Here is a 26,030-nt window from a genome sequence, read left to right as displayed (position 1 = left end):
TGTAGACATGTACACGTGCAGATTGCTGTAGCTAAGTGTATGTAGACATGTACACGTGCAGATTGCTGCAGCTAAGTGTATGTAGACATGTACACGTACAGATTGCTGCAGCTAAGTGTATGTAGACATGTACACATGCAGATTGCTGCAGCTAAGTGTATGTAGACATGTACACGTGCAGATTGCTGCAGCTAAGTGTATGTAGACATGTACACGTGCAGATTTCTGCAGCTAAGTGCATGTAGACATGTACACGTACAGATTGCTGCAGCTAAGTGTATGTAGACATGTACACGTGCAGATTGCTGCAGCTAAGTGCATGTAGACATGTACACGTTCAGATTGCTGCAGCTAAGTGTGCTGCGATGATACAATCACTTTATAAATCTGAACATATAAAAGGCAATAACAAGGTAATGTAACGATTAACAAGGTACAGTAATGATCTAGTTCTGGCCAGAATGGTACTGAATGGTTAAAACAGAACAATAAATCCTATTATATGGATAAATAGCAATCTACTGGAGCAACGGTGTATATTGAAGACATGTAGTTTCTTGCCAGTAAGTCAGATATCCCCGCACTTAACTTTAACATTGAATCCGTCAAGTTCGTTCTTAACCATATCTACTTTTGGTTTGATGGACACTATGACCAACATTAGGGACATGGCAATGGGCAGTAAGTTCACGACAGGTTATCCGTTGGAAGGATACTAACATCTGGAAGAACAATTCCCATTCCGATAACATCTGTCTCTGGTGCAGGTACATAGACAACATACTATGTATCTGGAAAGGCGCAGACAAAGGATACTTTCATTTCATACCTAAAAAAAAACAATACCCTCAACTTACACTGAACAGCCAAGAAGAGTAGATCTAAGGTCGAATTATTGGACCTCAAAATCTATCTATAAAAAGGGGAAGTTAAAACAAAAACTTTCATTAAGCCGGTAGATTCCACACCTTTATACCTGCTTCCAGTGGTTATCGCCCAGCCTCGTTTAAGAACATCCTGAAAGGCCAGTTTATGCGCCTAAGAAGTAATTGTTCGGATTTAAATGTGTGCAAACAACAGGCCACAGCTTTAAAAGAGAGGTTCATTGACAGAGATTCTGTCAATCTAGCCTACGAAAACATTTTAGGAATAGAAAGATATTTAAACTTAGAAAGAAACCGTTAGAGTTAGACAATATCCATGATCACCCAATATAACAACAACGCCAAACAGTTTGAAAAAATCATAAGAAATCACTGGTCCATACTCCTCAAAGACGAAAAACTAGCAAAAATATTACCAGAAAAAACAATATTTACTTATAAAGAAGCACCAAGCCTAAGAAATAAACTGGTTTCTAGCTTTTTACCACAAGAACCAATGACCTCAACAAAAACATGGTTGGGGTAAAACACTAGCGACTTTTTACTACTTTTTAACTGTCTAGCATGTAGAACCACGAATGGTGGATCCACGAAACTGATTAAAACCTTTAAATCACAGGTGACCCAGAAAGAATATACCATCAAAGAGAAGATCACATGTGATACGATAGGGGTGGTATACCTGCTGGACTGTCCGTGTGGACTCAAGTACGTAGACCGTACGATATGTAGCCTACAGGTAAAGGTTTCAGAGCACATTAGAAATACCAAAAAAAACAACTAGAGACACACAGTGTTTCAGAACATTTTTCAATCTACCATAATCACTACCCTATGACCCTGCAGTTCATAGGCATCAAAAGGGTTTTTTTAGAGGCAGGGACCACGTTAAAAACATTTCCAGGGAAGAGGCACAGTGGATATACGACCTCCCCACCCTCCATCCTAAAGATCTCAAACTGGAGTTTGATTTGGGTACATTTTTACATTGATTGAATCATCATCATCACCATTTATATAGCGCCACTAATGCCGCAGCGCTGTACAGAGAACTCCCTCACATCAGTCCCTGCCCCATTGAAGCTTACAGTCTAAATTCCCTAACATACACACAGACAGACAGACACAGACTAGGGTCAATTTGTTAGCAGACAATTAATCTACCACTATGTTTTTGGAGTGTGGGAGTAAACCGGAGCACCCGGAGGAAACCCACGCAAACACGGGGAGAACATACAAACTCCACACAGATAAGGCCATGGTCGGGAATTGAACTCATGACCCCAGTGCTGTAAGGCAGAATATACCCTTTCCTGCAATCCGCCTACATGTGGGCCAATATTTACAAAACCATGATCTCATCAAATACTATCCATTAACAGAGTATACACTGTATACGCACATTCCTGGGTTATGAACCCCGATCCGTATTCCCCTCTGAAAGGATTACATCCTACCATTCTCTGTACTTTGCATATTTTTCAATTATTTTTTTTTTAAAAAACGACAAAAAGCTCTGTTGGTTTTGCATTTTCTTAATGCTGACAAATAACATCAATTGTCTCTTTTCTGCCGTTTACTATCCTTCTCCTATTTAACACACACACACAGTGTTTACACATATACATGACAGTCTCTCCACATAGAGCTTATCAAGCCACTTTGTGGGTCCTATGAATAAGACTCTGATCTAACACTTTTTGAAGGCATAAGGAATTTACTTACAGTGTTTTAGTATTTATCATTCCTTTCATTAAATATAGTGGATGTAGGTCCTATTTGGCACCATGCTAGAAGGCTTTAAACACCTGTTTAATTTAATGTTATGCCACACTTATGGTATGATACACTTGAAAGGAAAACTTATCCTGTATGACTTTTAAGAACTATGCCTATCGATGATAATTACTACAAATATAGCGTTATATAAACTCAAGATACAATAACTGTCACCATCATTATCAGACCTTTTGAGTTAAAGAGGTGAAGGGACAGATCATCTGCCTCATTGCACCGTATCCCTGAAGAAGCCGCATGTAGCAGGGGAAATGTGTCTGTGGCTGGATCACCTAAAAATAACTTATTGCAATAATATATTTCAATTATTAGCACAGTGCGCCAATTTATATAGTTGCAAATGTACTGTATTTTTGATACTGTGTATTGGAAATTTACTTGTTTTATTATATTGTGTTATATTTCTGTAAGAGGAAATGCATTAATTTCTGAGGTATTGATTTGTAACTTCTGAGACAGGATGTCATGATTAAATTCGTATAACTTTTCTAAAGAAAGTCCCTCATGTTAATTAGACCTTTTCATCTTAGTGGTCAACAGGTCTGTTTAGCCTGTATACACAGCAGGGGGGGCACTGCCTCTCTGTCTGTGTGGCTTGTATCCTGCATCTCAGATCTTGTCCGAATAATGGGATAACAGGTTAGTGTAAATTTTGTTAACTTTGCATTGCTTTTAAATCCATGTTTTGGGAAACATATTGCATCCTGATACTAAAAAAAACGAAGACGTGTTGGAGCCGTCCCAGATCAGGGGACTGGCTTACCCCCTGCTGACATATGTGTCAGAATGTGTATAAAAAGAGCACTGGTTTGTACTGAAATGTTTCATTCCATCTGTACCTTTCTGGATGTCGCTAGTACCTTCAACTACTGTATGTAACTGTCCTTTGTATGACTTCCTGAGCTAATAAACATCACTGCTTAAGAAACTTACTTTGACGCCTAATTCCTGTGACCTACAGATTAGACACAAATCTAATTCATTCCCGGCTGTCTAAGGTTGGGACCCAGCATCCAGTACCAACGCTTTGCCCACTACCTGCAGTTCTGACCAGTGTGATAGGCCAGCTGTACCATCCACATCAACTCTGATCTGAAGGCCAGAGGTCAGAGGTACCAGCCAAGGTGAACAAGCAAGGGGGTACACTGGCAGCGAGAGTTACCCAGAAGGACGCGGTTCTAAGTGCTGGTGAAGGAGCCTAGTGGTGGCAGCAGCTTAAGCCCCTCCTACTGCGGTTAGAGAGCGCAATTGGGATAAGGAAAAGGGGATGTTGGCCAGGCAAGCCCAGGCGGTCCCCAGCAATGCAACAGACAGGGTGGCATAGGCGGTCCATCCTGTCACAGTGTCAAATTTTCATAAGGCGTTTACATTATCTTTGCCTGCTATTTTTCACTACTATTCACACAGCACGAGAGGATCCTTTTTCTCTCCAGCGGACATTCTAACACCTTCAGTGCGTCTTGTCCACTGGCCGGAGACGAGCAGGCTTACAGCTGTTACACTACAAAAAGTGTTATAGACAGCGGCACTACTGCGCACACCCCGGCGGGATTCAGCATGCCGCACCCCGTACTTCTTTAAGGTAGGTAAAAGAGCGTCTGATAAGAGGAAGGAAAGCGCTGCCCCTGAAATACTATGTAGGATGAGGTTATTCACCTCTAGACTTTTTACCTTTTACATTATGGATTACCTATTGCTTTGGTTACTATGAAGACTTTCTTGTGAATAAGGGCAGTGCCTCTCTACAATATTGGAACACTACTGTTTGCAACCAGACTCTGTTTTCTTCATAAAGGATTTACTCTATTGTCCACCTACAAGTATTATTGGACCTATGCTGCATCTTCTACCTATAGAGGATTTTGTCATGCTCATATATAGGACAAACCTATTTATTGTGTAGAGGTCTCATTGAGACTTCATTATCTTTCGTTACAAGTTAACAGTCAACTTTGTTCCTGGGTGAATCATCCTTAGTAGGAACTGTTCTACAAGACTACTACTTACTGGCAATAAATAAATGTCCAATATATAATGTTACTCCAGTAGGTTGTTATTTATTCATATAATAGGATTTATAGTTCTGTTTTAACCATTCAGTACCGTTATGACCAGGACTAGATCGCTACTGTACCTTGTTCATCTTTTATGTGTACATTAATAATTGCCTCTAAGTTGAAGCGTTCAGCGAAACCTATGTTAGGTTTTAGAGAAGAGGTGGAAGTATAGAGCTCAGGACTATTCAGTTTAGGATTACCTTGATTTGAATACTACATTAGTGTTCTCTCTTATTCTAGTCATAGAACTTACTATATATCACTTAAACTCATAGAATATCTTGCAAAATCTTCTTTAGATTACAATCAGTGTGAGGTCATCTATGCAAACTGGTCTAGACATTTTCATATTATTCAAAACATCTTACTAATAATATACATCAATCTACCATAAACTGAAGTTAGAATTTATTACCTTAACGAGCCCATTTACTCGATCTTATTACAATGGTGGGCTCTAGCACTACCGCACATAAGAACTACAATCACCATATACTAACTCTCACTGAGATTTATTCTCAATCCTGATCTATAATAATTTATGTGTAATTTATATAATGTCTATTTAAATGATGTTTTGGAGATTATCTGTTGTCGCTACTGATGAGATTATAAACCTGCATACGATTCATTAGCAGTAGCAAGACATACAGGACTCCTTATATGTATTAAGTATAGTGAGGTATACTTCATATATCATTCATTTCTTAAAGGATCAGTGATATACTTACATTGCGGAATGCGCCTGTATAATGTTAAATTACAATTAATTCTTTTTTCAGCCGCACTATTGGGAATGATATTGAACTGCAGCAATATCCTAGTCACTTTGAAGGACCAATGATTTATTCCTGTTAACAGTGTGATATATGTTTGATAATAGATAACTACAACAATACCATTACGGACCTTCTTTTAGACTATTATATGATTCCTGCAAGAATGTATAATACGATTTTTCAATATTGTACACACTCTAACATCTATGTATTCCTCTGATTCTTCTAAGTTATTCAACAGACAATATACCTCCTACAAGAGGATCGATGTTAGCTAATATATATCCATCTGTATAATAATAACCAGCTATGAACCTACCATAGTTGTCTCTTGTGTTTCTATTAGCGTTAACATTGTAGCACTATCACTGCTGTATCTAATTGATACTTTAAAGCTACAATACTCCAACCACTTATATAAGAGCAGCAATATGTGAATGGGTTTATGCTTTTATCCCACTGAATCCTATTAAATGGCATTGAGCTTATAATCCTAGAAATTGTGGCGGTGATGGCGGTGATGGCGGTGATGACGGTGATGACGGTGATGGAGGTGATGGCGGTGATGGAGGTGATGGAGGTGATGGCGGTGATGGCGGTGATGGAGGTGATGGCGGTGATGGCGGTGATGACGGTGATGGAGGTGATGGCGGTGATGACGGTGGTGGCGGTGGTGGCGATGCGAGGTGATGGCGGTGATGGCGATGATGATGGCGGTGATGGCGTTGATGGCGGTGATGGCGGTGATGGCGGTGATGGAGGTGATGGCGGTGATGGAGGTGATGGTGGTGATGGCGGTGATGGCGGTGATGGCGGTGATGGCGGTGATGGAGGTGATGGCGGTGATGGAGGTGATGGAGGTGATGGCGGTGATGGCGGTGATGGCGGTGATGGAGGTGATGGCGGTGATGGAGGTGATGGCGGTGATGGCGGTGATGGCGGTGATGGCGGTGATGGAGGGGATGGAGGTGATGGCGGTGATGGCGGTGATGGAGGTGATGGCGGTGATGGAGGTGATGGCGGTGATGGCGGTGATGGAGGTGATGGCGGTGATGGAGGTGATGGCGGTGATGGAGGTGATGGCGGTGATGGAGGTGATGGAGGTGATGGCGGTGATGGAGGTGATGGCGGTGATGGAGGTGATGGCGGTGATGGCGGTGATGGAGGTGATGGCGGGGATGGAGGTGATGGCGGTGATGGCGGTGATGGAGGTGATGGCGGTGATGGAGGTGATGGCGGTGATGGAGGTGATGGCGGTGATGGAGGTGATGGCGGTGATGGCGGTGATGGAGGTGATGGCGGTGATGGAGGTGATGGCGGTGATGGAGGTGATGGCGGTGATGGCGGTGATGGCGGTGATGGCGGTGATGGCGGTGATGGAGGTGATGGCGGTGATGGAGGTGATGGTGGTGATGGCGGTGATGGCGGTGATGGCGGTGATGGCGGTGATGGAGGTGATGGCGGTGATGGAGGTGATGGAGGTGATGGCGGTGATGGCGGTGATGGCGGTGATGGAGGTGATGGCGGTGATGGAGGTGATGGCGGTGATGGCGGTGATGGCGGTGATGGCGGTGATGGAGGGGATGGAGGTGATGGCGGTGATGGCGGTGATGGAGGTGATGGCGGTGATGGAGGTGATGGCGGTGATGGCGGTGATGGAGGTGATGGCGGTGATGGAGGTGATGGCGGTGATGGAGGTGATGGCGGTGATGGAGGTGATGGAGGTGATGGCGGTGATGGAGGTGATGGAGGTGATGGCGGTGATGGAGGTGATGGAGGTGATGGCGGTGATGGAGGTGATGGAGGTGATGGCGGTGATGGAGGTGATGGAGGTGATGGCGGTGATGGAGGTGATGGCGGTGATGGAGGTGATGGAGGTGATGGCGGTGATGGAGGTGATGGCGGTGATGGCGGTGATGGCGGTGATGGAGGTGATGGCGGTGATGGCGGTGATGGAGGTGATGGCGGTGATGGAGGTGATGGCGGTGATGGCGGTGATGGAGGTGATGGCGGTGATGGAGGTGATGGCGGTGATGGCGGTGATGGAGGTGATGGAGGTGATGGCGGTGATGGAGGTGATGGCGGTGATGGAGGTGATGGCGGTGATGGAGGTGATGGCGGTGATGGCGGTGATGGAGGTGATGGCGGGGATGGAGGTGATGGCGGTGATGGCGGTGATGGAGGTGATGGCGGTGATGGAGGTGATGGCGGTGATGGAGGTGATGGCGGTGATGGAGGTGATGGCGGTGATGGCGGTGATGGAGGTGATGGCGGGGATGGCGGGGATGGCGGTGATGGCGGTGATGGAGGTGATGGCGGTGATGGCGGTGATGGAGGTGATGGAGGTGATGGCGGTGATGGAGGTGATGGCGGTGATGGAGGTGATGGCGGTGATGGCACACTCCTGAGCTGTGCACATCTTCGTACATTGTTTTATATGTCGCTTTTTAAGATTTTAACCAACACTAATAAAATACATTTTTTGTGTCTGTTTATTATTCCACATCCAGATTGAGGGCTGGGTTATAGGTTTGGGGGTAAAGCTTTTACTCCTTTTCCCCATGTTTGATAAAGATCATTTATATTACATAGATGCCTCTAATACTGAGCATCTGTTTTCTTTTTCTTCGTCTCTGGATATTATGTCTGATGCTATTGGTTCATTCAGATATATGTTACAATATCTTACAGCAAAAAGACTAACGCTGCCATGTTGCTTCTGGTATTGAGCATTTTCCCCAATATGGCAGCATGTGAAGGATCACAATGGCAAATAGCCAACCTGGCCACCCACATGCCACCAAACTGGATTGTGATCGGATCAGTACAAAAGATGTGGATTCCCTGTAAGTAAAACGTCTACATCACATTTCATTAACAATAACAAAAGTTTTTGGGACAAAGAGAATATCATTAATTGTATTGTCACTTTAGAGTCTCGTTGGCCATATTGATTGCATATGGGAAATCTAATAACAGACACAACCATCATCATTTACTTATATAGCGCCACCAATTCCGCAGCTCTGTACCCAGAATAATTGTCATTTACCCTGCGCCATTGGAGCTTAGTCTAACTTCCCTAACACACAACACAGACTAATTGTCACCATCCAATTAATATACCAGCAAGTTTTCGGAGTGCGGGAGGAAACAGGAGCACCTGGAGGCAATCCACACAAATATATATATATATATACAGACACACACATACACACAACACACAAACTCACATACATATGTATATAGACACTCACATACATACACATACATATATACATACACATGCAGATATATATATACACACATATAGATTTATACCCACACATACATACATATATAAATATACATACACATATACCTACATACACATATATATATATATATATGCATACACACACACACACACACATACACACACACACACTCACATACATACACACATACACACACACACACACATTTACATACATACATATATGCATACACATTAGAAAGCAATATGGGGGACTAATAAAGGGGAACAGTATATTTTTGGTCATATAAACAGAGTATCTTCCCCATTGAGCCCTGTCATACCACACGCTGCATTGTCTCTTACCTTCTCTGTCTATATGTCAGCATTGCCTCTGAAATAAACAGCTGATGTGAAACTGAAGCCCCTGTGATGTACTGAGCCACTCTCCCTGCCACATCCAGGCGGTCTGTGGGTGACAGATAAAGTATACACCATGAATTACTTCATATAACCCCTTCTATAACTCTTCCTCTTACTCCATCCAATCTAATTCCTCCCATTACTCCATATAAGTCCTACCTATAACTCCTCCCATAATTCCATATAAGCCCTACCTATAACTCCTCCCATCACTCCATATAAGCCCTACCTATGACTCCTCCCATCACTCCATATAAGCCCTACCTATAACTCCTCCCATCATTCCATATAAGCCCTACCTATAACTCCTCCCATCACTCCATATAAGCCCTACCTATAACTCCTCCCATCACTCCATATAATCACTACCTATAACTCCTCCTATCACTCCATATAAGCCCTAACTATAACTCCTCCCATCACTCCATATAAGCCCTACTTATAACTCCTCCCATCACTCTATATAAGCCCTACCTATAACTCCTCCCATCACTCCATATAAGCCCTACCTATAACTTCTCCCATCATTCCATATAAGCCCTACCTATAACTCCTCCCATCACTCCATATAAGCCCTACCTATAACTCCTCCCATCACTCCATATAATCACTACCTATAACTCCTCCCATCACTCCATATAAGCCCTAACTATAACTCCTCCCATCACTCCATATAAGCCCTACCTATAACTCCTCCCACCACTCTATATAAGTCCTACCTATAACTCCTCCCATCACTCCATATAATCACCATCTATAACTCCTCCCACCACTCTATATAAGCCCTACCTATAACTCTTCCCATCACTCCATATATCCCCTACCTATAACTCCTCCCATCACTCCATATAAGCCCTACCTATAACTACTCCCACCACTCTATATAAGTCCTACCTATAACTCCTCCCACCACTCTAGATAAGTCCTACCTATTACTCCTCCCACCACTCCATATAATCACTACCTATAACTCCTCCCATCACTCCATATATCCCCTACCTATAACTCCTCCCAAAACTCTATATAAGTCCTACCTATAACTCCTCCTATCACTCCATATAACCCCTCCCTATAAACCATCTAAGTATTCTCTATAACCCCCTCATTACAACTTTTCTTATCACTCCATAGAAAGTCCTTCCTATAACTCCTATTATTCCACATAATCCCTCCTTATAATTTCTATCTCTTCATATTGCCAGTTTCTAGAACTGCCTATAACTCATTACTCCTCCCGATACTCCATAGAACCCTCTATATAACCCAGTATCTTGGCTGTTTGTACCTAGAATAAGCCGATATGAGGAATTATGGGTCGAGTAGAGAAACTTACCGGAATTGGGAGGCTCTCCCTGACTGAACAAGTCTCTCCATGCTGCATCCATAAATAAGGAGTTATATTTACTATCCACCGATGCCAGGTACTTTGCCACAGGATGGGGACCTCATTGAGAGAAGGAAACCAAGATATAGAACAATAAGTAGAAAGAAACAGGGGACACTACAGATACTTGAGCTCCAAGTAAGTTACAGCCATGGCTTCAGGTACGTTACAGCAGGGCTCAAAAGTTTTGCGGTATCAGCCTTTCGCATGCTATAGTCCATGGTTCCTGACACCATCTCGAGTCGACAAGCCTATACATACCCGGCCATCTTAACAAACCAACCTAGTACCATAGGTCCTACACTCTGGGTGCTTAGCCGCACTACATAACTCTTCTAGTGTGGGGTTGCCACACTGGCTGGACCCAAAATCTTCCCAGTCGACCTCCCCAGCTCAGCTAAGGTGGGAAGTGTGTGACTACCAAAGCATTTGGAAGTATTGGTGGGGCAGAAATCTGCTCCATCTTGGAGCACCAAGGGACCAGTGGTATTGTTGTTACCATTCCTCGTGCCGGGGTGTAAATCCACATTCAGCTCTCCTCACTTGGCTGCCAGTGACTGGGGTGGCAATCTGTCCATGCCCCAAACTGTGTCCCACTAATACATTGGTGGGTAATAGTAACCATGACTGCCACATGCCCATTGCATGTATTGTGGCCCCCTATCCAGTGGAATATCTCTTTGGAATCCATCTGACACTGTAACTTGAGCCCTACTATTCCATAGAGTACAGCTGGTTAGGAACAAATCTGGTGGAACAATTGTGGTGAAGACACCTGAATCCCAAAGCTCTTGCACTTCCAAATTCCCCTTGAGCACTGGACCCCGATCTGTCACTGTCCTGGACATTGTGTGGTTACATGGACATTGTGGTGTCCAGGATAGTAAAAGACAGGCTTCCGGGTGAGTAATGTCCAGGGTCCAGAAAAGAAACAGCCCCAGGAGCATAACATTTTGAGGTGAGTAAAAGGCCATGGTGCAGGTGAGTAACAGCCTGGCCTCCAGGTGAGTAACAGCCTGGGGTCGAGATGAGAATCAGCCTGGTCACTCACCACTCATACGTCATACCTTTTACAGATTTATATTTTAAACAAGAGAAAGGCCTTAAAAAAGAAAATAATGAATCAGGCAGATACAGTAAGTTGTAAAGACCACACATGCAGGACTTTTGTCTGACAATTTTGCCGTTTTAAATCACTTTGTAAGAAAATCACTGCATATGAGTTCCCGAATAAGTGACTCTCTCACATTGGAATCAAATAGCTGGAACCACGTGGAAGGTTGAAAGTTAAAGGACAAAAATAAATACAACAAAGACGTTTAGAGCAAACATATTCACATGCAGAGAAACACGTAACAAGCTGTGAACACAGTGGATAGTCACACTCACCCAGAGGAAGAATGAGGAAGCGCAGATAGTTCAGCCAATCTGGAGTTTTCCCAGCCAGCTGTTCCACAAAACACCAGAGGATCACACTAACATAACTCTGGTCTCCAGCAATGAGGACTTTAACTGGAGGTGGCATCAGCGAGTTACAGTTACAGCTGGAGAGGAAACACAGCGACCACTCAGCAAAAATACAGCAACCTCTAAGTATTGACTCTTCAATCAATGAGTAATAATTCATCAACCACTAAGCAATCATTCAGCAGTATTTCAGTATGCAACTCAGCATTCAACTCAGCAATCGCTCAGCATCCAACTCAGCAATCGCTCAGCATCCAACTCAGCAATCGCTCAGCATCCAACTCAGCAATCGCTCAGCATCCAACTCAGCAATCATTCAGTAATCACTCAGCAATCATTCAGTAACCACTCAGCAATCATTTAGCCAGCACTCAGTATTGACTCATCAACCACTCAGCATCCAACTCAGCAATATTTATCAACCACTCAGCAATCATTCAGCAGCCACTCAGCAATCATTCAGCAGTATTTCAGCATCCAACTCAGCAATCGCTCAGCATCCAACTCAGCAATCGCTCAGCATCCAACTCAGCAATCGCTCAGCATCCAACTCAGCAATCGCTCAGCATCCAACTCAGCAATCGCTCAGCATCCAACTCAGCAATCGCTCAGCATCCAACTCAGCAATCATTCAGTAACCACTCAGCAATCATTTAGCCAGCACTCAGTATTGACTCATCAACCACTCAGCATCCAACTCAGCAATTATTTAGCAACCACTCAGCAAGCATTCAGTATTGACTTATCAACCACTGAGCAATCATTCAGCAATCATTCAGCAACCACTCAGCAATCAGTCAGCAGTCATTCAGCAACCACTGAGCAGTATTTCAGCAACCACTCAGCAATCAGTCAGCAGTCATTCAGCAACCACTCAGCAGTCATTCAGCAACCACTCAGCAATCATTCAGCAACCACTCAGCAATCATTCAGCAGTATTTCAGCAACCACTCAGCAATCTTCAGCAATCATTCAGCAACCACTCAGCAATCAGTCAGCATCCAACTCAGCAATCATTCAGTAACCACTTAGCAACCACTCAGTATCGACTCATCAATCACTCAGCAATGATTCAGTAAATAGACCAAAATGTGGAATGGGCGCAAATTAAGGGATAGGGAGAGGGATTACACTAGGATAATGGATAAACAATATATAAACAGTATATGATGTTCAACGTGCCTCCGGGAAATCCCGTGACGTCAGGGGGCATGTCGATTATTATGATTGGTTCCAACGCGTTTCGTCACTCACAGTGACTTCATCAGGGGATGTCGACACGCCTCCTGACGTCACAGGATTTCCCGGAGGCATGAGCCGCTTCACTACTAGCGCGGCTGGCTACATCTAGCGGTGCAACAAGTATTGGGCAAGCGGATGCCGGGCCACAGACAGGAGGGATTATTAAAGATACCTTTTGAGGACTTTATCATCAGATTTGATGTGAGTGTTTTTTATCTGGTTTTAATAAATGTTGCTTGACATACTACACCATTATTTGCCCTCTCTTCCCCCTCTTGTATTTTGTTTCATATATATGCACCCATCGCTCAATGTTTTGGTGAAGATGGAGGAGTAAAAGGTGCAACAGTGCGTGTACTGAAAATCCAAAGGAGGACATATTATCTTATGTACTAATTAAGAAACCAACAACAGGTTTGCTCTGACTCACATTAACTCATTTATTTAAACAATTGGACATTTCACTACTATTTCATATGTGGATACTCTAATAGAAGATCATTGAGAGATATGGAATCTGGTTTTAATTTAAGCAATCATGGTAACCAAGTAAAACTAGTTAATATATTGCTGTTACGTTTATTCCCAGCTTTGAATGTTTTACAAATCAGTTTTGCAATATCAATAAGTTGAACATCATATACTGTTTATATATAGTTTATCCATTATCCTAGTGTAATCCCTCTCCCCATCCCTTCATTTGCGCCCATTCCACATTTTGATCTATTTGCTTCTATTTGAGAATTGTCAGGATATTCTCGTAACGTGGAATCAGTGGCAGCAGTTCTATCCACCTCTCCCCATTATGTGAAACGGCCATTAGAGAGCGCTCACCTAGACATACTTGTATATGGTCTTAGTCCATTGCAGGTTTTGCTTTGTAAATAATTCAGTAAACACTCAACAAGTCAACAATAGCTCAGCAATAATTTAGCATTCTCGCGGCAATGTAGTGATCAGTAGGGGATTGGTGATCAGTAAATGGGCAGAAACCAAAATAAATGGACAGGATAAGTGGATTGGGAGATTAAACAGAAATATATTATGACTCAAATCATAGACAGCAACCAAGGGTAAGAGAAGAGTCAGAAAGACTGGAGACAATAAAAATAGAACACAGACACAATAAAGGATATCAGAGAAGACTGAAGGGGAATAACACAAGGATTAGAAAAGGCCTGACACCAAACTACTACTGGAGAAGAGAGTTCACATTAACTGCCATTGCACTCAGGTATTCAGATACACAGAGAACTTTGTTCGTGAAGAACTTCAGAAGTAGAAAGATAAGCCAGGTGTGACAGAAGCAGCACAGAGAGAGACAAGGGAGGCCGAGGGTGACAGGTGCAGCACAGAGAGAGACAAGGGATGCCGAGGGTGGCAGAAGCAGCACAGAGAGAGACAAGGGAGGCCGAGGGTGACAGGGGGAGCACAGAGAGAAACAAGGAAGGTCGAGGGTGACAGGTGCAGCACAGAGAGAGACAAGGGAGGCCGAGGGTGACAGGTGCAGCACAGAGAGAGACAAGGGAGGCCGAGGGTGACAGGTGCAGCACAGAGACAGGCAAGGGAGGTCGAGGGTGACAGGTGCAGCACAGAGAGAGACAAGGGAGGCAGAGGGTGACAGGTGCAGTACAGAGAGAGACAAGAGAGGCCGAGGGTGACAGGTGCAGCACAGAGAGAGACAAGGGAGGCCGAGGGTGACAGGTGCAGCACAGAGACAGGCAAGGGAGGCCGAGGGTGACAGGTGCAACACAGAGAGAGACAAGGGAGGCCGAGGGTGACAGGTGCAGCACAGAGAGAGACAAGGGAGGCCGAGGGTGACAGGGGGAGCACAGAGAGAGACAAGGGAGGCCGAGGGTGACAGGTGCAGTACAGAGAGAGACAAGGGAGGCCGAGGGTGACAAGTGCAGCACAGAGAGAGACAAGGGAGGCCGAGGGTGACAGGTGCAGCACAGAGAGAGACAAGGGAGGCAGAGGGTGACAGGGGAAGTACAGAGAGAGACAAGGGAAGCCGAGGGTGACAGGTGCAGCACCGAGAGAGACAAGGGAGGCTGAGGGTGACAGGTGCAGCACAGAGAGAGACAAGGGAAGCTGAGGGTGACAGGTGCAGCACAGAGAGAGACAAGGGAAGCCGAGGGTGATAGGAGAAGCACAGAGAGAGAGACAAAGGAGGCCGAGGGATGACAGGAGCAGCACAGAGAGAGACAAGGGAGGCCGCGGGTGATAGGAGAAGCACAGAGAGAGACAAGGGAGGCCGAGGGTGATAGGAGAAGCACAGAGAGAGACAAGGGAGGCCGAGGGTGACAGGGGAAGCACAGAGAGAGAGACAAAGGAGGCTGAGGGTGACAGGTGCAGCACAGAGAGAGATAAGGGAGGCCGAGGGTGATAGGAGAAGCACAGAGAGAGAGACAAAGGAGGCTGAGGGTGACAGGTGCAGCACAGAGAGAGACAAGGGAGGCTGAGGGTGACAGGGGGAGCACAGAGAGAGAGACAAAGGAGGCAGAGGGATGACAGGAGCAGCACAGAGAGAGACAAGGGAGGCTGAGGGTGACAGGGGCAGCACAGAGAGACTAGGGGGTTGTTGGGTTAACCCTAACCCAAAAATAAGAGAACAAAGGAGAAATAGGGTTAATGAACAGTCAAAGTAACAGAATACATAAGACAATCATTCAGGGAGACAGAGAGACTGTATAAATGGAGACTAAGGCTGGGTACACACTACAGTGTTTTCAGCCAATTATCGGGCCAATCACCCGATAAATGACCGCCAAGCCCGATATCGCATTAGTGTGTACACTTAGACGATGAACCACAGTCATTCCAAAGCACCGACAAGCGTTTGATTTGATTGTTCAGCAGAACTATAAATCTCATTCAGCTATGAAACGACATGCTTCCAATCCTGCAGTGTGTATGCACTCGCCATCAGGATATCCATAGAGTTTACAGAGTCATGTTCTTTTCAGCCGATGGTTATGACAAGTGAAGAGCACAGATCTGAGGGTAAATCTTTTAAAACATGTACAGTGTGTACAATTTTTTTTTAGAAAAATCGTTGTAGATAACACATTGTCGGAATATTCTATAGTGTGTACCCAGCCTAAGACTTACACAAGAACGAGACACACACGGTCACAGGCTTGAACTACAACGATCCAGCTACATTCAGTGTAATAACAGACCTTATACACTATGTGGACAAAAGTATTCGGACACTTGACCGTTACACCAACAGGGACTGTAGTGACATTGAATTCAATTACATATACTTTAATATGGAGTTGGTCTCCCTTTTACAGCAGTAACAGCTTCCACTCTACTTTGTGGCCATTCATTCTGTAGAGCATTTATGAGGTCATTGTTTATATAATTGCAAATGTACTTATTTTTGATATAGTGTGTATGTTGGCAAAGGAGATATCTATATTTCTGAGACCAGGGGAAGAAATTTGTTTGTTTTAAATTTGCTAGAGGAAATGCATTATATATCTGATACAATAAGCCTTTGTTGAGGAAGTCTTTTGTGTATCTTGGAGTAGGGAAATGACTTGTTTGGGGTTTTGTGACTTTCTTTGGGAATGTATATTCTGCAGCTGTCTGAAGAAAGGACCCATGTTAATCTCATGTTAATTAGACTTTTTGATGTGTGAGGGGTCCAGCACCTGAAGGCAGTGGAAGGTTTAACGAAGACTTGTTACTAGATTTCCTGCATCTAAAACAAGATGCAGGAAATCACAGCAAGTTTTAGGATATCACAGATAAGTGTAAATATTGTTAGCTTTGCATTGCATGTAAATCCATGTTTGGGTAAACAAATTGCATCATAATTATAAAAATAGCTCAGACCTCAGGGGGCTGGCTTACCTTTGTGAGGCTGTGTTCAAATCTGTATAAAGAGCACTGTCTTGTATTGAAATTGTTCTTCTTGCTTCATTTGACCTGCTCCTGGTACCGTCAACCAGGGTGAGCAAATAAACATCACTTGCTTCAAAGACCTGCTTGGAAACTTCTCTATCCCTGTGACCTACAGATTAGACCCAAAATCTAATCCGTTCCCGGCTGTGATAGGCCAGGGGGGATCCATCCACAGCAACCCTGATCCATAAGAAGGGTTCAGGAGTACAGTCGCAGCGTCGGTTACCCAGAAGAAACCCAGTACTGGATGCCCGTAAGGAGTCCAGTGGAGGCAGCATTTGTATGCCCCTCCTACTGCGGTTAGAGGGCGCAATTGGGATAGTGAATGGGAGCGGCGGCAAAGTAAGCCCAGCCGGTTCCCAGCAACAACTGACAGGGTGGTATATGTGGTCCATTCTGTCACAAGGGCTTTCCCCAAACTGTTGCCACAAAGTTGGAAGCATAGCATCGTCCAAAATGACTTGGTATGCTGAAGCATTAAAATTTCCCTTCACCGGAGATAAGGGGCCTAGCCCAAATCCTGAAAAACAGCCCCATACCATTATCCCTCCTCCACCAAACTTCACAGTTGGCATAATGCAGTCAGGCAGGTAACGTTCTCCCGGAATCCGCCAAACCCAGACTCGCCCATCTGACTGCAAACCAGAGAAGCGTGATTTGTCACTTCACAGAACACATTTAGACTGCTCCACAGTCAGTGTCAGTGTGCTTTACACCACTCCATCCGATGCTTGGCATCAGTCTTGGTGATGTGAGGCTTGCATGCAGCTGCTGGGTCATGGAAACCCATTTAATTAAGCTCCCGCCACACAGATTTTGTGCTTACATTAATGTCAGTGGAAGTCAGAACTCTTCAGAGTGCTGGCGACTTTTACGCACCATGCGGCTTAGCAGTCGTTGACCCCGCTCTGTAATTTTATGTGGTCTTTCACTTCACGAGTTGATGTTGTTCCTAAACACTTCCACTTTCTAATATCACTTACAGTTGACCGTGGAATATCCAACAGGGGTGAAATATCACAAACCGTCTTATTACAAAGGTGTCATCCTATCACACCACGCTTGAAGTCACTGAGCTCTTCAGAACAAACCATTTTGTATCACAAATATTTGCAAATGGAGACTGCATGGCTAGGTGCTTGATTTTATACACCTCTGGCAGCGGGTCTGATTGAAGCACCTCAATTTAATAATTAACAGATGGGGCCAAATATTTTTGTCCATACATTGTATATTCCTGGAGGATAGATGGATACATAAGATTATATGAGCAGGATATACATGATCTCTGGATACATGTAACTACAGAACACACAGCATGACAGGTACATAGACTATGTTTGGACACGGTCACTATATAAAACATGCTATGATTCGTACTCACTATCGCTGTATGCGTGTGATAATACCGCTGAATGCAGCCTGAACATCGGCTGAGGAACAAGTGGCGACAGTCAGGAGCTTCCCCGATAACTGTTCTCTGAGATACTGTAAAATTAGAAAGACAAAAATATTATTTGATGTTTCAATTTCTTTACATTTCATAATCCACTCTTTAAGAAAAATATAATGACACAGTGACAGGATGGACATCCAATGCTACCCTGTCCGTGTTGCTGGGAACTGACTGGGCTTGCCTTGCCACCATCTCCTTTCTTTATCCCAAACTGCACCCCTCTAAACACAGGAGGGGCTTGCTGCTGCCACCACAAGGCTCCTTTGCGGCACCTAGAACCGCTTCCTTCTGGGTAACTTTCACTGCTAGTGTACCCCCTCTCTGGGCACCTGGGCTGGTACCCCAGACCTCTTCCTTTAGATCAGGGTTCCTGTGGCTGGTTCCCCTGGCCTATCACACAAAGCTGCAGGGTAGCGGGCATATCGTTGGTACTAGATGCTGGGTCCAAACCTCAGAACAGCCAGATAACGAATTAGATTGGTCTAATCTGTAGGTCACAGGAATTGCTACAGGTAAGTAGGCATCAAAGCAGGATCTTGAAGCAGTGATGTTTTATTAGCTCAAGTAGCCCTAATAAGAACAGTCACTCACCTGAGTCTTACAGAGACAGGAAGTCTAAACAGCAAGTCTAATTAACCCCTCCTGCGTTTTCAGGTTAAAAAGACATCAAGGAGATGAAAAGGTCTAAATAACATGAGATTACCTGCCCACAGACAGTTTCAAAAACACATCCCTGCCACACATATGCCTAATTGGGATTTCCTCTAGAAAAGTTACAAAACCAAATCATGACATACTGTCACGAACACGCTCCCAGCGTTCGTGACTTTGGGGTGTTTGCTGTATGAGGTTACACACGATTCCAGCCCGCAGTCTCTCTCTACCTATCACACAGGTTACAGACCTACTGAATCGCCTCACAACAGCGCACTCACACCCCCACACACTTCAGGTTTGCCACCACCTATTAAATATGGGCAATAGGACCCCAATATACTGTCCCACACTGGCTTCTGGCTACACACAGGTTAACAAAGCCCACACCAGCAATTAAAGGGTTAACTCGTCACACCTACAGACTGTTACACAAATGTAAATGCAAGCACACACTAGGCTTGTTAGTCAAATCTATTAACAAGTCACACACCGGCATTCAAAGGGTTAACTTGGTCGAGCTATATTCTTCTTAACAGGCTAATGGATTCGTTAGAGTATAAAGGTCGCCACTTATTAATTCTATAGATTTAATATACAAAGGTACAGGGCATTCAGATATAAAAAAAACAATTAATAAACAATTGACATAACATACACAAGCAAAGCAGTTTAAAATAAAAGGAGTTACATTCAGAGTACAACTTACATGCGTTGTATAATCTGTGCCATGGGAACTTGGCTAGGAAGATGGACAGCTTATCAGTGTGGATCTATTTTCCCAAAAGACTGACAATTTGTCCCTTCCCAACACAGGTTTTTTAAGCAACATGAAATGGGACGGTCTGCACAGGGGCAGTGTTAATGCTAATGGGGGCAGGGATGTCCCCTGTGTGTCACTATAGTTTGCTCATAAATATTCCCAAGGTTTTTACCTTTGGGTAATTCTTCACAGATATATCCCAGAGACATAACTCTCCCTTCAATAAACCGGTCATAATCTTCCGCACATTTAAATACAAAACATGATAGAAGCCAGGAGTGACATGGGCAACACAGAGCGAGACAAGGGTTGCCTGGGGTGACAGGGGCAGCACTAAAAGACGAGGGAAGCCAGGGGTGACAGGGTCAGCACTGAGAGACGAGGGAAGCCGGGGGTGACAGAGACAGCACAGAGAGACGAGGGAAGCCGGGGGTGACAGGGGCAGCACAGAGCGAGACAACGGAAGCCGGGGGTGACAGGGGCAGCACAGAGCGAGACAACGGAAGCCGGGGGTGACAGGGGCAGCACAGAGCGAGACAACTGAAGCCAGGGGTGACAGGGGCACCACAGAGCGGGACAACGGAAGCCAGGGGTGACAGGGGCACCACAGAGCGGGACAACGGAAGCCAGGGGTGACAGGGGCAGCACAGAGAGACAAGTCTCAATTATACCCACTAGATAACAATTCAAATTCCAACATCATTAACTCTAATTCATCCATTGTATTTGGAAGACTATAAGAATTTATTATCGTACATTTGATGTTACTTTTGTGACTTTTTATTTTAAGCATCTTTGTATTCTAACCCTAAACCTCCACTACTCCCCAAATTCCCTTTACTTAGCTCGCTCCAACCTTCCTAGTATGTATATAATCTCCTCCTCTGCTATACCTTTATCTCCTCCAGCAGAATTGTCCCCTCACAAATGAGGTGTGACCCGTCCCTAATGTAGCCTGCAGTCAAGAGAGAATCAGCCCAGTTCTCCATGATATATCTTTCCCATACCATATTTTCAGCCTCCTACTGACCTCACTAAGCCTCCGTTGTGAGTCTGGTAGAGCTCTTTGCACAGGTAGTTTATCTGAAAATAGTATCTTGAGAACTTTGTCTTAAACTCACAAGTTTAAATTCTACGAAATCCTTTTTCAGGACTGTCCTTTACCCCTACATTTGAAATTCGTTCCAATGTGCACTAAATACCACCCACAGAGTACTAAATTAGAAGAGACAACAACATTTGTAAGAGAGAATTATTAGAGTAACTTTTGTTTCGAGGTCAGCGGACATTGTTTTTTTTTGTTTCAGGAAAACTGTGGGAGTTTTGGCTAGAAGAGAAAAAAGTTAAGAGTTTTGGATGAGTTTTCTTTTCTTTTTCTTTTTTTATTTCCTTTGAGTGAAATGCTGCAATGATTCCAGTTTGTGTATTTGCTCTTACTTTCTCACGCACTGGTCTACATCTCTCAACAGATCATTTACCATTGCCAAGACCATTCCTGCCCCATTCCATCAGTTCTTATCTACTTACACCACTCTAACCAAGATGCTTCCATGTACCATTCCTGCCCTATTCCATCAATTCTCACCTATCTACACCTCTCTAACCAAGTTGTTCCCATGTACCAATCATGCCCCATTCCATCAGTTCTCACCTGTCTACACCTCTCTAACCAAGTCGTTCCTACGTACCATTACTGCCCCATTCCATCAGTTCTCACCTGTCTACACCTCTCTAACCATGATGCTCCCATGTACCATTCCTGCCCTATTCCATCAGTTCTCACCTATCTACACCTCTCTAACCAAGTCGTTCCCATTTACCATTCCTGCCCCATTCCATCAGTTCTTATCTGTCCACACCTCTCTAACCAAGTTGTTCCCATGTAGCATTCCTGCCCCATTCCATCAGTTCTCACCTGTCTACACCTCTCTAACCAAGTTGTTCCCATGTAGCATTCCTGCCCCATCCCATCAGTTCTCACCTGTCTACACCTCTCTAACCAAGTTGTTCCCATGTACCATTCCTGCCCCATTCGATCAGTTCTCACCCGTCTACACCTCTCTAACCAAGTTGTTCCCATTTACCCTTCCTGCCCCATTCCATCAGTTCTCACCTGTGTACACCTCTCTAACCAAGTTGTTCTCATGTACCAATCATGCCCCATTCCATTAGTTCTTATCTGTCTACACCTCTCTAACCAAGTCGTTCCCATTTACCATTCCTGCCCCATTCCATCAGTTGTTATCTGTCCACACCTCTCTAACCAAGTTGTTCCCATGTAGCATTCCTGCCCCATTCCATCAGTTCTCACCTGTCTACACCTCTCTAACCAAGTCGTTCCCATTTACCATTCCTGCCCCATTCCATCAGTTCTTATCTGTCCACACCTTTCTAACCAAGTTGTTCCCATGTAGCATTCCTGCCCCATTCCATCAGTTCTCACCTGTCTACACCTCTCTAACCAAGTTGTTCCCATGTAGCATTCCTGCCCCATTCCATCAGTTCTCACCTGTCTACACCTCTCTAACCAAGTTGTTCCCATGTACCAATCATGCCCCATTCGATCAGTTCTCACCTGTCTACACCTCTCTAACCAAGTTGTTCCCATGTACCAATCATGCCCCATTCGATCAGTTCTCACCCGTCTACACCTCTCTAACCAAGTCGTTCCCATTTACCATTCCTGCTCCATTCCATCAGTTCTCACCCGTCTGCACCTCTCTAACCAAGATGTTTCCACGTACAATTTCTGCCACATTCCATCAGTTCTCACCTGTCCATGCCAGTCTGACGTGTTAACTAGGATCACACTCTCAGGAAGCTGCTGCTCTGGTCCCAGAATCTCATTTAGTTCATCAAATACGGACTTTCGGGGGACCTGAGGGGTAAGATGGGCGTCACTTAAGTATTCATATGACTTTCATTCACATACAAAAAGAACATTTGTATCAATTCCATGTAATTGAAAGACTTGTTTACCTTTGATGATGTAAGTTTTTCAAATTAAACATATTAATGAGAATGAAGCAAACAAAGACGGAGGATATAAAGATTCAATAAGGGACTGGTGCCCGTGTGGAACTTCCTCACTCCAATATTTTCGGTGTATGAGCATCATGGATGAGAATTTATTCAGCAAGAACATGTCAGGATATAAAACGGTGGACACAATACACTCTGGACCATATAGAAAGTCCAGGTCAGATGAATGGTTTGATCAGACCACACACAGTCGAGCCAAGTAGACATTCTACCATAACAGTCTATCGCTAGCCTGGGGACGAAACACATCTGACATCTCTCATCTTAGCAGCAGAGTGTCAAACCTGGAGATCTGCTCCAATTACAATTCTCCCTTTATATGCACATTCAATCTCCCGAGTTATACATGAGGATAGCTCATAGATGCCCGAGCTTCAAGCTAAAAACAGCCTGTGACTCAGCAACACATCACATATATTCCGTCTATACAGCCAAACACCACATCGGGAAGAATTGCAGTTGCTAAATCACATGCCCTTAGGCACAGTCATAATATATGCTGATTATTTTCCCACATGTAACCAGCTTTCTGTATTTAACAACAGCTGTTTGCTCAGAAGATTGCAATGTCCTCCATGTGCACTGAGAGTTCTGGATTATTTAATACTTCATACAAGAGGGCGAGATCCACTTATGGCACCTTGGTCCAGCCAGATAGCAAAAGGAAAAGTGCTTAGTGGGACTATATGGTTACACCAATGTTGGTTGGGCAGTGAAAGAAATGTAAGTTCTGCATGACGTTGTAAAGCAATGGTGATCTGTAGGCTGGGTACAGCCAGTATTAGGAAATAGACCTCACCTGACTGCAGAGCCTGGAGTCTGGGGAGAATTCACCTTCCAGGCTGCTTCCTCGGTCACTCGGCACTCGAGAGTTCTGTCGATCTTTCATAGAGACACTGCGAGGACCACGAGCCAATCTATTCTCCTGTCTTAAATATAAGAATGAGCCTAAGGAGTAATACCAAACCTACCAATACTGAATCCGACTATCCTATAATATTATCACTACCAATACTGTATCCGACTATCCTATAATGAAGACAATACTAATACTATAATCAACTGAACTATTATACTGACACTACCAATACTGTATCCGACTATCCTATAATATTATCACTACCAATACTGTATACAACTAACCTATAATACAAACAATACTAATACTATAATCAACTGACCTATCACAGTAACTACCAATACTGCAACCGACTATCCTATAATACTGATGCTGCTATTTGCATACAAACATCTAATTATAGAGGAAATCATAAAGGGGACAAGTCATTCTTCAGGGCACTGTACTCTACAAAGAAGAGGAGTAGGTTACTGGTGGAGTATATACAAATATGAACTATACGTCAGCCATATAGTTCTGCACTGTTCATCCATGTCACATGACATAAGCTCACGTTACACATATATGTATGTACTAACAGCGGACATCTGAGCTGTATTCTCACTTTCTGATCAGCTTTGCTGTGTCCTGGGAAATAAATGCTGGACTTCTGATAGACGATGTATATCTGCCATCCGATAGTTACCTCTGTATGTCTGGATACACTATAGTCAGTACATTACCTGGGAGACATGATGATTTGTGACTCAGCTCTAGAGATCATGCCCAGGCGTGGGACTCGCTCTGTGGCTTCCCAGGAACCAAGATCTGTAGCCAGGGCTACCACGGGGGCAGGGTCACTGCTCTCCTATATAATCAATGGGTACAACATGTTATATGAAAGTATTCAGCCCCCAATCCCTCATGCACACTCCCGTAAGAGAGTGAAACCACAACTTGTTTATAGCAGTGGATACTCACATGTTCACGTGACTTCAGAGATTATAAACTTGGCTGCTAACTATCAGTGCAGAGTGTAAAACTATCTTCTATGTGGGAATTACTTTTAGTTTTACTCCAGATTAACCAGTCTTGAAAGATTAAACTAGCGTCTCACTTCCCGCATCATAAACTGGTAACCTGGTGTCTGACTAACACTGTTCCCTGGTGCTGCTTCAATGCTAGAGATGAAATAACCCTAACTTACATCAGTGAGATGGGTCTCATTATCCTCAGCCCCAGCAACATGGAGAAGTTTCTGATCATCTTTGTCCAACTAGAACAAACAAAATAGATGTTATAACAACTATCACAGACCACTCGGGTCTTGTTTACCTTCAGGAGGTTTGGTGACTTTAAGAATATATGTGTAGCTCCACCCATTGCCAGAACCTCAACTTAACAAAAGCATGAGCGTAACACTTAATCAATGTATATTCTTGAAATAAAGTTTATTGCAGAATGGGAGAAATATCAGTTTCCCAGTAAGCTTAAGAAAAAGTGATTTACAGTTTGTAAAAAGCTTCTCTGTCCTACACTTACTGCGTTACCTAACCATTCACAGGAAAACACCAAACTCAAGGAAGTACTGCTGCATGCAACACCTCCTGTCAGAGCCTGTATCCATCAATTCATAAACATTTATTGTAAGATCCTGTCCAGAAATCAGATGGTTTAATATTTTGTACATTTTGAATTTCAGAATTGGCAGAATCAATTCAACAAGCTCTACTAGGGAGCAGAAAGCTAGTTCTTTACCCGCCTGGAAAAACATTTCTGGACATACTCTGGCCAGGACTCCTTCCACCTTGTTAAAAGTGCAAGAATCTGGTGGTCGCGGGTGGTGTTTTGAAGTTTTAGAAGGTGAAATCCTGGAGTGAGAATCAGGAATTTATTGCAAGAAGTGTATTGAATGCTCCTAGTTTTTGCAGGTCCAGATGAAGACTTTATAATCCACGTACAACTATAGTTTAACAAGGTTATAAAGGTTCTTCAAAGCATCTGTATAATTAAAGTCAAGATGTTATAATGTACTACTCCCATAACTCCTATCAAATACCTCACTATCCATCTGGCTTTTCTCTTGGTCATTGG

The 26,030-nt window shown here is 43.9% G+C and overlaps 1 protein-coding gene across 3 annotated transcripts in view; it reads right to left on the bottom strand.

Moving 5' to 3' along the window:
• The window catches only part of LOC142145061 (phosphofurin acidic cluster sorting protein 2-like), a 158,341-nt gene that overhangs the window by 43,324 nt on the left and 88,987 nt on the right, over positions 1 to 26,030 (bottom strand). For all 3 annotated transcript variants that reach the window (XM_075204540.1, XM_075204539.1, XM_075204541.1), the window contains 8 exons: positions 25,144 to 25,212; positions 24,680 to 24,804; positions 23,898 to 24,027; positions 22,830 to 22,934; positions 18,568 to 18,671; positions 11,949 to 12,103; positions 10,509 to 10,619; positions 9,119 to 9,221 (listed from right to left, as the gene is read on the bottom strand). In XM_075204540.1, the coding sequence (XP_075060641.1) occupies positions 9,119 to 9,221; positions 10,509 to 10,619; positions 11,949 to 12,103; positions 18,568 to 18,671; positions 22,830 to 22,934; positions 23,898 to 24,027; positions 24,680 to 24,804; positions 25,144 to 25,212 (902 nt within the window). The remainder of the gene's footprint in view (positions 1 to 9,118; positions 9,222 to 10,508; positions 10,620 to 11,948; positions 12,104 to 18,567; positions 18,672 to 22,829; positions 22,935 to 23,897; positions 24,028 to 24,679; positions 24,805 to 25,143; positions 25,213 to 26,030) is intronic.

The sequence above is a fragment of the Mixophyes fleayi genome, chromosome 3 (assembly GCF_038048845.1).
Source record: "Mixophyes fleayi isolate aMixFle1 chromosome 3, aMixFle1.hap1, whole genome shotgun sequence".
Lineage (NCBI taxonomy): Eukaryota > Metazoa > Chordata > Amphibia > Anura > Limnodynastidae > Mixophyes > Mixophyes fleayi.
This window is presented reverse-complemented; position numbering and strand designations above follow the sequence as displayed.